The 14,624-nt window shown below is 28.8% G+C and overlaps 1 protein-coding gene across 1 annotated transcript; it reads left to right on the forward strand.

Annotated features, from left to right (window-relative positions):
• Window positions 1-9,962: 9,962 nt before the first annotated feature.
• On the forward strand, window positions 9,963-13,938 carry LOC103483687 (serine/threonine-protein kinase STY13-like). Its single transcript, XM_008440411.3, has 7 exons — window positions 9,963-10,414; window positions 10,901-11,371; window positions 11,852-11,973; window positions 12,142-12,335; window positions 12,426-12,600; window positions 13,029-13,163; window positions 13,377-13,938. The coding sequence occupies exons 2-7, from the start codon at window positions 11,047-11,049 to the stop codon at window positions 13,587-13,589; spliced, it is 1,164 nt and encodes a 387-aa protein (XP_008438633.1). The 5' UTR covers window positions 9,963-10,414; window positions 10,901-11,046; the 3' UTR covers window positions 13,590-13,938.
• Window positions 13,939-14,624: the final 686 nt, after the last annotated feature.

Here is a 14,624-nt window from a genome sequence, read left to right on the forward strand (position 1 = left end):
AATATTTCGATCAATTCCAATTCTTTCTTTTTCTATTGATTCTTTTTTGATCGAGATGTATGGATCCTTTAACTCTATATTATGTTGTTACTTCAAGAGTTTTCAAACCAAATATAATTAGAAAAGATAAAAGCTTTTTTCTTTAAAATTGTATAAATTATTATCCCACGTAGTTGTAACCATGCAATTTAAGTAGGTCAAGTTTTTTTTTTTTTTATAAAAAAACAAATGAACATTGAGATATAATTAATATTTTTACCAAATAAACTATACCCGTGTTGGATATTATTTTGTTTGTTTAATATGTTATTTGAGTCAGCTTGAATTAAAGTTTAACATGTTTAGTTTAATTTAAGAAAGAAAAAAAAAAAAGTTATTTCTTGGTACAAGTAGGTCTTTTTCCGACTTGGTAATAGGTAAGTGGTAGGACACAATTTGACTAAATTATTTTATAGCTCTAATTACTCTTTAAAACCACAAATTGAACTGCTTTGTACAAAATTAACTACGTCTAGGACATGAATTTCAAAGTAATTAAAAAAAAAAAAACCTTTTAAAAACTTATCTCAAAATTATTTAACATCGCCTCGTAATATCAAAACACTAGTAAAATTGAATGATCATAGTAATTCTTCTACCGGATAATACATATAACATAGTATATATTCTTATTATAACTTAAAATGGAAGATTCGAGATTTTTTAAATATAGAGTAAAGTGAATACATTATTGACCAAAAAGTCAAAGTCACGTACAAATTTGGAGGAAAAAAAAAAAACTCTTTAAAATTTTTAATTAATTATATATTTTTTTTTATTGTGAAAACATTATTAGAAAATTGAAAGAAAAAAAAAAGTCAAAAGGCAATTCCTCTTTGGTTGATAAAAATAAGCATAGTACAAAAAGAGTTTACATTATTTTCCAGCCTTTTTAAAGAACAATGAGACATTATTTCTTTAATTAACCCAATAATCAAAAAGATCATTTAATTTGATTATGGTGTTGGGTCTAAAATTAGTAATTCATTTCATAGTATAATTTGGATGCTTTAAAAGTCTCTCATTGTCACCTAATTTTTCCTATTAGCCCTCACATCATACATTATTTCAATTATCTAAATCAATAAAGGTCGATAGAAATTTATAATGCACTTAATTACTTGGTTAAACACAATTAAGTTATTTTAATTAAGAAACCATTGTACTTTGTTGTAATCAATCAAATAAACAAGTACTACTCCACCAAACATCAGATTTTAATTAAATACAAATGAAGGGGACCTAAACCCTAATACTCAATCTAATTAAAAACTTTACTTTACTTTATAAACGTGACCCATCTTAATTTAGTAATATATGCTTTGTCTTGATATAGCTTGTCATAAATATAAATTGAGACCAACACTTTATGTGTAAAAAAACAAACATATATATCTATATATTATTTCAGGCCAAATTTGTCAATACTTGTTGCATCTTACTTTAGCATTATGCTTTATTGAGTTATAAGAAGTGATTAATTAGTAGCCAACAAATGAAAAAAAATGATTATTTAATAATTAATTAGTTTCTTTAATAGGTCACACCTATTTAATTATTACAGTTATTCAATATTTTTGCTCCAGTTTGTTGTACTTCAAAAACAAAAAACTCTTAATATTTGTACATAATTATTAAGTTAATTAATATTTCTTTTTTCCAAAAGAGAATTAATTCAATTTAATACCTAAAATACAATAAACAAGGCTAGTTCATGAGGTTTTAAAATTGAATTTATTAACTTTTAAAGTTCTTTAATAAATTAAATATCGTCTATAGTTATATTTTAAAATTCATAAAACTATTTATAAAATAAATTAAAAAGATCAAGAATTTATGTGTTTTTTAGATCTAAAGATTTCTTAATCATGAAATTAAAAGTTGGAGGAGTGGGGTTTTAATTTTCATGGTACAATAAAACAAAACCAAATTCACATATTAAATAAAAGTGTATTTTTATTTTAGTACAAACCTCTTTTAGAAAAAGAATATACCTTATTATTACATCATCGCGAGTCAATAAAGGCATCTTACTTATGTGATACATCTGTAAAGTATTTATACATTTGACTTCTTTTCGGAAAAAAAAAGAAAGAAAAATAAAACATTTGACTAATGAAAATTTAGGACTCCCTTTCAAAAAACTTAAATCAATAAGGAAAATATCGTATTTTTATAATTACTTTTTTAAAATATAAAACTAGCCCATTTGTTAACCTTTTTTGTTTGAAAAAAAATATATTTAATTTTTAGTATCTTTGCATTGAAATTTGTTATTATTTTCTAATAAATTATGATAAAAATTAACTTTAAACAAAACTAAATTTAAAATTTATTAAAATTACAATTTTAATTGAACAAATGGAATAAAATTCAAAATTACATGAATTACCAAATCACTTACTCATTTTCAGTCTACATAATTTTGATTATTCTCAAATTTAATTATATTGTTTTCTTAATTAATTAATATAACGCTTTTTTCTTTTAAATTTAAATACATTTTGATTTTCTTAAATAAATGTTAAAAAATTATATTGAATTATCGTTAATTGAAACATTATTTCTAAACAACAAAAATATTAAAAATATTTACAAAATATTTAGTTTCTTTTCATAAAAATTATAAATCAATTTCAATAAAAACGAATTTGAAGAAGTAAATTTAAAATTTACTAAAAATACAAATTGAACCCATAGAATTACACAAATTAAAATTAAACAAACTTTAGAACATATCAAACTAATCTTTTCGATTTTCATTAGAAGAAAAGAAAAAGAAGAGAGAATCCCTATTATTGGGGCGAATATTAGAAGCACAGAGGAGGGTCATGTTTGTGGCGTGACAGGCACGGTGGCAAGAAGACACGTCAGTGTCGTCTTGCGGTGCTGGCAGAGGCGCGTAGACAAGTTGTCTCCATTATCCATTAGGTACGAGGTCCACTTCCATTCCCATTTTCTTTCTCTTCTTCTTTTATTTATTTATTTATTATTCTTCTATTTTATTTTCTTTTTCTTTTTAAGCCTTATAAACTCATTCAAATTATTATTCACTATTTTAAACTAAAATTTTGGATTAATTGATAATTTATTTATTTGATTATAATTTATGTGATACTAATATTTCTAATTAATATTAATTTTCATTTGTTTAATTAAATAATATTAGGTAAGTTTTTGTTTTGAAATTTCAATTTTACCAAATTTTTGCTTACCTTTTATTTTCTAATTAGGTTTTGTTCAACCCGATTAACTTTACTTAAACGAATTTGGTTAATAAACTTTGTAAAAAAATTAATATTCAAAATACATAGGTGGGCACCACCAACTATGTGAGGCTATAACTATTCTCCAAAAAGACTTGTTACTTTACTTGTCATTGTCCACTTTTACTTTCGGTCTAACATGTGATGGCTATTGTATTCATGTTAGTTTACTCAATAGGTTGAAACTTAAATAATGTTGGAATTTTTCACGGTTTTAATGAAATTACTTTTGTCAATATGTAGAGAACACATTGTTTAATTAACTTAAGGAAGGTTGTTTGCAAGTTCAACACTTATGTAAAAAAACAGAGGGACACCATGGTATCAATTTCGAAGAAATTAAAGCTTTAACCTAGGATTAGAGAGATAGGAAGATATCATAAAATATTTCGAATAGTATGGTCTCATGAGGATTTTTTTTTACAAAACCTCAATTTTGCTTGCAACATTAACATACTTCAAAAAAAAAAAAAAAAAAAATAGAGTTAGTTTATATATATAACATAATATTTACAAAAACAAAATTCTAATATGAACAAATAGACTATTAAGAGATGCAAAGCCTTTTAGCCTCCTTTCAAATAGTAATATATTGGTTTAATGGAATATAATATTATGATACTTTGATCTCGTTCATTTTAGTTCATGTACTAATTTAAAAATGTAATCATTCCCTTATTTTACATTTGATTTATAAGAATTCGAAATGATCTTTTTTGTTTTTTTAATGCGAGGAAGAAAATAAATATGAATCAAAATCTATCCAAACCAACATAATAATTAAACAAAATATATTTTAACACGTTAATTTTTATTTATTTTACTCAACTAAGATTAAGGTTCGACACTCTTATTTGGATGGTTGAAATAAAACAAATGCTTTGAAATATGAATCAAATTTATGTTTTATCCAACCAAGGTAACTTGTCAAACTTCACATACGCTTAAGTTGCAATAAGCCACCATGTTATAAAACTATATTAAATTTCTACCATCCAACAATTAGAAAAATGTTCAATAAAAATTCAACTTTTGCAAAATGGTATATATAGATTACTCGAAGTATCAAATTCCACAAAGTCCAAGCAAACTTTTTTCTGGATAAACCTAAAAAAAAGTCATTATTTTAATGGAACAACTCATAAAATTGAAATAAAGTGCATATGAGACACCAAATAATTGACTATATAAGGTCCATAAATACATATATAATGCTTATTGATCAAAATTATTATTTTGGAATGGGGCTGGTGAAGATACATAGAGGAGGAAATGAAGTAAGTGAACGAAAAGTAATTAGAAAGTGATGATATATATAGTTTGGAAAGGGTTTTAGTAAAAGATCAAAATGAAATGATAGTGTCGAGTGCATGTGAAAGGAAAAGCATGCTTGATAAGGAACAATGCCACACATCCCATGTCCATCATTATATATAGATTCGGTGGCAGAGCATGAGAAACTACTCTCTCTAGATATGTTGCTATTATTCTTTATTTATTAATTACGATTGCTATTATTTATTATTTATTATTTATTAGAATGGGGTCAAATTTGTCAGAGAGATTTTTATAATTACAAACATTGACCAACAACACAACAAAATGGGTGTGTGTGTCAAAACCAAAACCTAACCAAATTCCACCAAATACAAACGACTGCCAATTAAATATTAATTAAATACACTTTTAGTTTTCATTTATAATTAGAAACAAAAGGTTGTGTTTTTTATTTTGTCTTTCCTGCTTATTATATGTGATTTTAAACTTCATTTAACTAATCAATTATGGGTAGTCTATGATTTAATTTAAGTAAATCAGATTGTTTAGACACTACCATTCTCTTAGTTGACTACTTGTTCTTTTTTTTTTTCCACGAGTTTTTGGTTAGTATTGTAAATATGTTTTCGAGATGCGAAGTTTAAATCTTTGACTATAGAAAGAGTGATACATGATAACTATTTTTGTTGAGCTATGATTATTTTAGGACAATTTGTAAAAACCACCTATAAAATACAGTGATATATAGTTGCAATTACACGTTGAGTACACAAACTTCTAAAAGTGTTAAAATTGGACTTTTAAGTTTATAATAATAGTGAAAACTTGACCCACAAATAATGAAAATTGTATACCCAAACTTATATGATCAATAAAATTTATATAATTATGTGAGTTTGAGGGTTTGATTTTAAAGTTTATACAAGCTTAAGCTCGAGGGTTTAATTTTTAATTTGGAAAGTTTTTAGGAGTATGGTCACAACTACCATATACTTTAAGGGCGACTTTGCAATTTGCTCTTTATTTGAACATTTCAAAATTTCATGGTGTGAGTTCTTCCGACTTCCATAGTTACCTTCGAATATCCTTATAAGTTAAATGATTTATTAAACACAACATTAAAATTTTGAAGCTTATTAAACGTATTTTTAAATTCAAAAACCTATATTAAACAAGGTGATGACTAAACTTGACGATATTCATGTTATTAAACTGAAAGAAAGAAAAGAAAGAATCAAACTGGATTGTTAAAGAAATTTGAACATCATATGCAATGCGACATGGATAAGCCCCTACATGCATTGTATTATAGACAAGAAGGGAGTATTTGAAAGTTTATTATAAGAATTGAAGGAATAGTTGAGTGAGAGAAGATGAAACCCATATAGATATGAAGGTGGGAATTGACTTTATGTTGTTTGGTTGGTAGCTTTTAGGTTTAGTTTAGTTGGGGGACCCGTTATATTATGTTATGAGTTTTAGTACATAAAAAAAGATGGTTGAAAAAAAGGGAGAGTTGAACCTCTTTTCCACTGTTTGGTGTTGTTTTGTTTTTGTTATTGAAAAGAGAGAATTGGGAGGGAATATGGGGGGAAAAAATAAAGACCAAAAAGAAGGTGGCTGAAGTAAAAGAGCTTTATGTCTCTGACCCCATAAATCATGTAAAATCATATAAACAATAAATCATGCACATGATAAGACTCAAATGAACACACAACTCCCAAATAATAAGGATCTCTCTCTCCCCTTTTGACCTTCTTTCTTCTCTTTTTTAAAAACAACTATTATGTTCTTTCCTTTTTATGCATATATATATATATATATGATGGAGTGCAACTTGTACTGTTAAAATTCATTTTGATCACTATTGTAGGTGATTCTTTTTGGAAATGCAGGAAGTGTTGTATAATCCATATAAAATACGGAAATAATCAATAAAGTTGAGAAAAATAACATATTGTGACTAAAAAGATACAGAGATGATTAAATCATATTAATTCGTGTGTGTCAACGACTTTGATCAAAGGTTGGGGTCAAGCCTAGTGAAATAGCTATACATGGGGCATGTTCCAAGCATGCCTTGACTCAAAACATCATTCTATATATATATATGACCAAAATGGACCTTGACTAGGGAAGATGTTCGGCCTCGTTTTCGACCCTATCCAAGTACCAAACAAAGCACACTCTTTGACTAGTTTAATTAATTAGCTATAGGGTTATCTTATGTAAAGCAACTTTGCAACCTTAATAGGATCTTTTATATCTTCATATGAGGTGTAACTTGAATTCAATGGTCTTAAATTCTTCTAGATAGCTTCCACATTCTTTTGACTTAAGCATTGAAGTGTGTGGTGAGCATCGTTATATAATTATAAGAACTTATTAGTATTTTATCCTTTATTTGAAATTTGCTATCCTTAGTTTATGGTTTTTGTGTACATTTGCATATATTATTGAACTCTAAAGTCTAATTAATGTATAAAATAGATCATGAGTTCTCTCGTATGATGGTATAATCAGCACTGCACTACTATACAAGTTTTCTATTTTGCAAATTACATTATTCTCCATTTTAAATAAAGTAATTGTTTGCATTGGATAAAGGTCATGTATATTATTTTTCCCATTCAAATTTTGACATAAAAAGAATCACGATTTCAATTTGAATGATCTATGAAGTTTAAAGATTAGTCGAAAGCACACATATTACAAAAATTTGTTACACAAACAAAAAAAGTATATAAAATTAAACGAGCAATTCATAGTAGCTTGAGGAGTGAATTAAAATGTTACCAAAATGGTTCTTCCATAGTAAAAATAAATATGAGAAGATAAAGGCTAACCAAATCTTCAACCTCAAGAAAGGTATAACTTTCTTTTTCAAAGTACAAAAAGAAAAAGGTATATATAATATCTGATTTATATATATTCAAATTGGCATTATCAAAATAGCTCCAAAATTTAAACCTTTTTGTTTATTTTTTCTTCTTTACTTTTCGTATTTAAAGTCCGACGTCTCTTTCAATGTCTTTGATAATAATATTCAAGATGACATAAATAATAATCAGAATGATTATATATCCTCAAAGACAACCTTCAATTAATTAAATATATATATATAATCTTGTTTGTGTGATTTCTTTCGTTGTCTCCGATCTTTCTCAAAACATTCGATTTTTTTAGTGACGTATTGATTTTTTTCAACCAAAGTGCTTATACCGAAAGTTAAAAGCACGTGATAATGTTATCTCAAAAAAGTTATCAAAAAAAAATATTGACAAAATATTTATATTTTTTAGTGGTTTTTTATGGAGAATATTTATATTTTCGTAAATAGAAAATATTTAAATTAAATTAAATCATGAATGTTGCATTTGATATATTCATGAACTTTTAATTTAAAACTTGAAAAATCCTTCTATTTTTTAAACATTAAATAAACTCATCGTTTATAACAAATACATTATACATAAAATACCTAAATAATTAGAATCAATTTGAGCATAAACTTTACATTTTTTATTATTTGTAAATTCAAGAGAGGTTAAATGACATGTTAGACCAATTATTAAAAACGTAAACATTTTTTAAAATAAAAAATGAGTACTTATAAAAATCCAATAAAAAATATTATACAAAATACAGAAATTTAGAAACGAATTAGTATACATGAAAGAATATTTAAATTGAAAAAAATCATTTGACAATAACTTAAATGTTTTGAGAACTAAAATTCTAACTTAACCATTTTAATTATTTCTTAGTGTCATAATCTATAAGTTTGGGAAAATATTAATTTTGATATTATTAATATTATGTGTATGAAGTTGATATATGGGTGAATAAAGGTAGCTACAATTTTAACATTCCCTCACAAACTTTGATGATGTGATTCTCTCTCTCTATTTTATATATATAAAGGACTTTGATGATGTGATTGTAAAGAAATGTTAAGTTAGACTAAAAAAAAAAAAATAATAAATGTGAAAAGTGATTAGTGTAACTTAGTAAATAAATATGCAATAAAAGACATTCATATCTTTTCCAAACAACACCTTGTTTCTTACTTTTGGCATGAAACAAGAGAATCGAGTTCATTGACCCAAAATTTAATTAGAATAAGAATATTCATATAATTCCAAATGGGAGGTGGACAAATATAAAAAGGGTTTGCAATTTTATTGCATAGACTAACAATTATTTATATTAATTAAGTTATAAAAAATAGAGGATGTCAACAAAATTGAAACCATTTATAAAATATAGCAAAAGAATTTTTTTTTTTTTTTTTTTTGCTATCTTAAAATATGTCATTTTGCCAATAAATAACTAATGATCACATAAATTTCAATTTAGTTTTTTGAAAATTAATAAAATTAAGGGACTTCACACCTTGGGGAAATTTTATTTTTGTTTAAATTTACTTAAAAGAAACAAATTATTAAATTTCTTGCACATATGACACGTGGCACTAACATTTATAAAATAATGTTTAGAGAGAATAATTGGGCTAAGCTCAGCCCGGCCCACAGAAGAATTCCTTCAGTCCAGTGTCCACCCAATTTCGAAGCCCAAAGCTCCACAATGTAATAATAATCAACCCATTTGGATTGTGGTCTTCGTAAGAAAGAAAAAGAGGAACTTTTCGGGCTTTGACTTAGCTTAGACCATCTTTGAGACTTATCATTATTGTCACTTCCTACGTGGGTGACTGTCTAAATTTAAAGTCTGGAAAGTTTCGTCTCATCCGCAAGTTGAGACAACTTTACTGTCTACAGCTAGTTATGTCAAAATTATTAATTATTGTACAATAAGCCAATACATTACCAAGTATAATATAATATAATATAATTGAAATTTAAGTGCGTTAAAAACTAAAGTTTGTGGTTTGGAATTTTCTTAAACCTAATTCTACTTTTGTAATTACCACTATAGGTTAAGTAAAAAGGAAAATGGATAGTGACATTGTAAATTTAAAATTGATCGATTTATTATTACTTAGGGAGTGGTATGGGCAATGAGGGGATTGCCGGTTTAAAGGTAAGAAGGCGAAGAATGTCCGTACAATTATTCGATGCGTTGCATTTGGAGAGGGCTTCTATTTATTTCTAAATGGTCCTTCAAAATTCAGTTCTTGCATTGTCGACATCTGTGTGTGTGTGTGTGTGTGTGTGTGTGTATATATATATATAATTTGAAAAATAAACTTATATTAAAACCATTATTGTAACATAGCCAAGAAATTAAATTGAATTACATTATTGGAATTAGGTTAGAAAAGAAAAAGAAAAAGAAAAAGAAAAAGGAGGAATCTTTGGCTCATCCATTTGTATACATACAGGTAATTCAGTTGAAACAGAATTTCATCTCCGGGTTTTGAAAGAGTCATTATCAATTCCGAACCCTAAGATATACTGAAATGCCCGCGTTTTTCTCTTCATCTTTCCCAAAATTCTGTTGTGTTTACCATTCCCATTTGCTGGTTTCTCCATTTTTAGAAAACTTGGTTTTCTATTTTTGCATTGCCTTGTGGTTCTTTCTTCGTCCATAACCTTTCTACTCGTCCAGTGGGTTTGCCGCAGCGAACCCATTTGGACAAAAACAATCGTTAGAATCGTTTTTTTTTTTTTGAGTTTTTTTTTTAACTCTCTGGTTTTCTATGATAGCGCCATTGGCGCTTCAGTGATTTTCATTGGCTTTGTATCATCGTAAAAAGTATAATACCCCACCTACTATCTCTTTCATTTTCGTCTTTCATCTTCATTTGGCTGTCTTAGTCAACATTTACGGTCTTCTTTTAGGCTCTGCGGGACCGATTTTGTTAAGCGGTAATTACTGTTATTGAATTGTCTTCTTCCTTTTTTTTTTGCCCTTTTCGTTATTGCATTTTAGGGTTATGGATGCCTGGTATTGGCCTTTCAGTACTTATGATTTGGGTCGTTTTCTGAAGGTTTACTTTTATTTTTTAAAATCAATTTGGATTTTGGACTCCAATGTCAACTGGGGTTTTCCTGATAAAGTAGAATAATCTATTAGCTTTTCTCTATTCTCTGACTATTATTATTTCTGATAGCTGCCTATTTTGTTCGTGAAGGTTAATTGTTATTATTATTTAATTGTGGCATTGGTCAACGGTAGTTACTCGTTCCTGTTTGTATTGGGTGGTTGTGTTGGAAATTTTGGTACTCTTTCTCTTTTTCAAAGACTAAGCATGCCTATTGTTTTCGAGTTCAACTTGATTGGTGAAGTAGATTCAAATTTGGGAGAAGTCTGAATTTGATCCTTTATTATTTTTTACTTTTATTTTTTAACAGATTGAAGGATTATCCATGATAATGGAATTATGACAGACAACAGCATTCTGCACAGTTAGCTGCATTCTTCAGCCCGTTTGATCTCTCAGGTCCAGAATTCCTTGTACTCAAGAGTATTGTTTGAGTTATCTTTGTTGATTTTAGCAATGGATTCGAAAGGAAATGTTATGGGGGGTGCTGCGGTCCCAAAGGAGACACAGAACCAGGATAGAACTCCGAACTCAAAGGTGGCTGGTACGGGAAGCATTAGCAGCAAAGATATGATATTCAGAGCAGACAAGATTGATTTGAAAACTCTAGATATACAGCTAGAAAAGCACTTGAGCCGTGTTTGGTCAAAGAGCATTGAGAATCAAATGCCTAAGGAGCCGTGGGAGATTGATTTGTCTAAACTTGATATCATAAAACAAATTGCTCAAGGGACTTACGGAACAGTATACAGGGGTAAATATGACGACCAAGAGGTTGCAGGTAAGCATCCCTACGTTTCATCTTTTCGCATTTGATTTTAATCCTGTTTAGTTTCTCAGATGTGAAGGAACTTATTGGAAAGTGGCTGTCATTGATGATACCTTTTCTGTTCGCGCCTCAACCTTTTTTATATTTTTTTACACAAGAATTACTGAATGGGCATTGTTGAATTTAGGATTTCTATATGAGTTGTTTAGAGTTTAGTTTGATAATATCCATGAAAAGTTGAAAATTCCCCTTTTTGAGCTTAAAAAACATGAAACCACTTTTAATGAGTTGTCCAATTATGGAGAACAATGTCGAAGTAGTATATAGTCAGCTTCAAGCTGGGTGTTTGTATGACCTTTTACATTGTTGGTTTATGAGGGGGGAATACTTTGATTCCGAATGCTGTTTCTTTTTATTCACGAACACATTGGCCTAAAAGTTCTCTTTCGTTGATGTGAAATTGTAGCTGAACCGTACTTTCCCATATTGCAGTTAAGATATTGGACTGGGGAGAGGAGGGTCTAGCCACGATGGCTGAAACTGCTGCTCTGCGGGCATCATTTCGGCAAGAGGTTGCTGTTTGGCACAAGCTTGACCATCCTAATGTTACAAAAGTACAAACTTCTTCTTCAAGTTCCTAGCCGGAATGGTTGATGCTCATGGGAAACATTGACATATATGACAATTTTTTTGGCTATATTATTCTTCTATACATATGTGTATATATATTTAACGGTGGTTTTGGGGTGTGTAATGATTATCCTTTTTATCTTTTATAACAGTTTATCGGAGCTTCAATGGGAGCTACAAATCTTAAAATTTCAATGGATGGTCAAAATTCGTTTCCATCTAGGGCCTGTTGTGTTGTTGTTGAGTATGTTCCTAGCGGAACATTAAAAGATCATTTGATTAGATACTGGACGAAGAAACTTTGCATTAAGGCTGTAGTTAAATTAGCTTTGGATCTATCTAGAGGGTAACTCTCTCCGCCTCTCTCTAGCAATGCTTGACATCATCTTCTCTAGAATAGAAAATTTGATGATTAGGATTATAACTAATTTTACAGGCTTAGCTATTTACACTCCAAGAAGATTGTGCATCGTGATGTCAAAACTGAAAATATGTTGATGGATATTCACCATAATGTCAAAATTGCTGATTTTGGGGTTGCCCGCGTTGAAGCTCAAAATCCAAGAGACATGACTGGGGCAACTGGTACCCTAGGATACATGGCCCCGGAGGTAAACTTTCTCATTCTGTTCTTCACGTGGTCATTCGGTTCTAGCTATTTTGCTTTATCGTGTCATCGCAATTAGAACCGCATATAGATATCCATAAAAATTAAAAACGTATTTGTAATAGAGGATACTGATTTGAAATAATATGTTCTCCTGCTTCTCCTACTTTTGTTTTTTCTTATCAACATGGATTCTTTTGCACAAAATTTTTATCTCATCGAATCCGAAATTCGATTTACTCGCTATATCTGACTTGATTTCTTCTTGGTGGCTTGTTCTTGAACCTACCTTTAATAATTTTCAAAATAATTTTAGTGGTTTGTTTACTCAAACATGTTGTTCAATACGAACAATTATGGATCATAATCATATCTCATGCCTAGTTTCTGTATAGTAGGTGTTAACATGCCAATATTCTACCACACTTACAGGTTCTTCAAGGGAAGCCGTACAATAGAAGTTGTGATGTCTATAGCTTTGGCATCTGCTTGTGGGAAATTTACTGCTGTGATATGCCATACGCCGATCTTAGTTTCGCTGACGTGTCATCTGCTGTTGTGAGACATGTATGGTATTTTGGACATAAGACAAAAACACGTCTCTTTAATTCTCTTGTTTATTGCCATTGGCCCATTATTCCTTCTATTTGTTAATATCAGTAGGGGAGTGGAGCTTGAAAATAATATCCATACAATACCCTCTTCCCATTTATTTAGTAGTGTTACTAATACTATGTTTATGTAAGAAGATATGAAGCATAGGCATTTTGTTTTTGGCAGAATCTGCGGCCTAGTATCCCAAGATGCTGTCCAAGCTCTCTAGCAAATGTGATGAAGAAATGCTGGGATGCCAACCCAGAGAAACGCCCTGAAATGCATGAGGTTGTCAAAATGTTGGAAGCCATTGATACAAGCAAAGGAGGAGGGATGATTAATCCCGATGACATTAAATGCTTCTGTTTCAGGCCTTTCGGCAAGTTCCGAGGTCTGTGATTCATTTATACACTCTCATCCCTCGATGATGTAGAAATAAAGAAGAGTCAAAGCTCTATGCTGGTTTTTGTTTATTTTGCGCCCTTATTTGATGTCGTCATAGCTTGTAACTGCTGAAATTTGTTCCCATATTCTCACTACTCTGCAGTTACCAATCTGTCTTTGTTTAAGAATTTTTCAATGAAGCCTTCACTTTTTGTGTCTTTTAAGAATTTGGTGGTCGTTTGAATTTCTTTTACATGATATAGAGTGTATATGAATAAATACAAGTCCATTTGGACAAAAAATGTTAGAGAGTCTCCCCATATAAATTTCTTTCTTTCTTTAATATTATTATAATTAATTTGTAGTTGTGTGTAAGTTCTCTTATTTACTAAATAGTGTCTTGTTAAGTTTTCAATTACCTTAAACAATGGAGTTGAAAAGTTCCATTTTAGCTAAAAAATTTAGAGTTTATTTTAAAAAATTCTATGAAAGCCTTTTTCTATAAAATTTATGGACACTTATGTATTGCCAAGGCTCACAGAGTCCATTAACAACAAAACCCCAAAGTAGTTATTTTGATATAAACTTCACTAATCAAAATAAAGGTTTTAAAGTATAGGATATAATTGAAGCCAACACTCCATAATTCAAGGGTTTCTTTTTTCACAAAAAAAAAAAAAAAGTCATTAAGTTTGCTAATTCAATATTAAATACCTACTTCACCCATACCTTATTTTAATTAAAAATCCACAAGATAAAGTGTTATCTTGAAATGAAGAACGAAGTTGATAGAATCAAAAGTTAAACCGAGAGTTTGAAAAATTATTAAAGAAAGTTGTCTTTAGAACATAGGTTTACCAAACTTTGCATTTAGAAATTTTACTTGGAAAAGGGAGCATATGCCTTAAAATTGTAAATATTTAAGCATTGTTACGTTTGAGTTGTGGTTTTTAAATTGTAAATATTAAGTATTGTTAGGTTAAAACTAACCCCAAAACATGTGTTTTAATGAGTTGAAATCAATTTAATATCTAATTTTGAATATTTAAA

Source organism: Cucumis melo, chromosome 6, assembly GCF_025177605.1.
Source record: "Cucumis melo cultivar AY chromosome 6, USDA_Cmelo_AY_1.0, whole genome shotgun sequence".
In the NCBI taxonomy this organism is placed as follows: Eukaryota; Viridiplantae; Streptophyta; class Magnoliopsida; order Cucurbitales; family Cucurbitaceae; genus Cucumis; species Cucumis melo.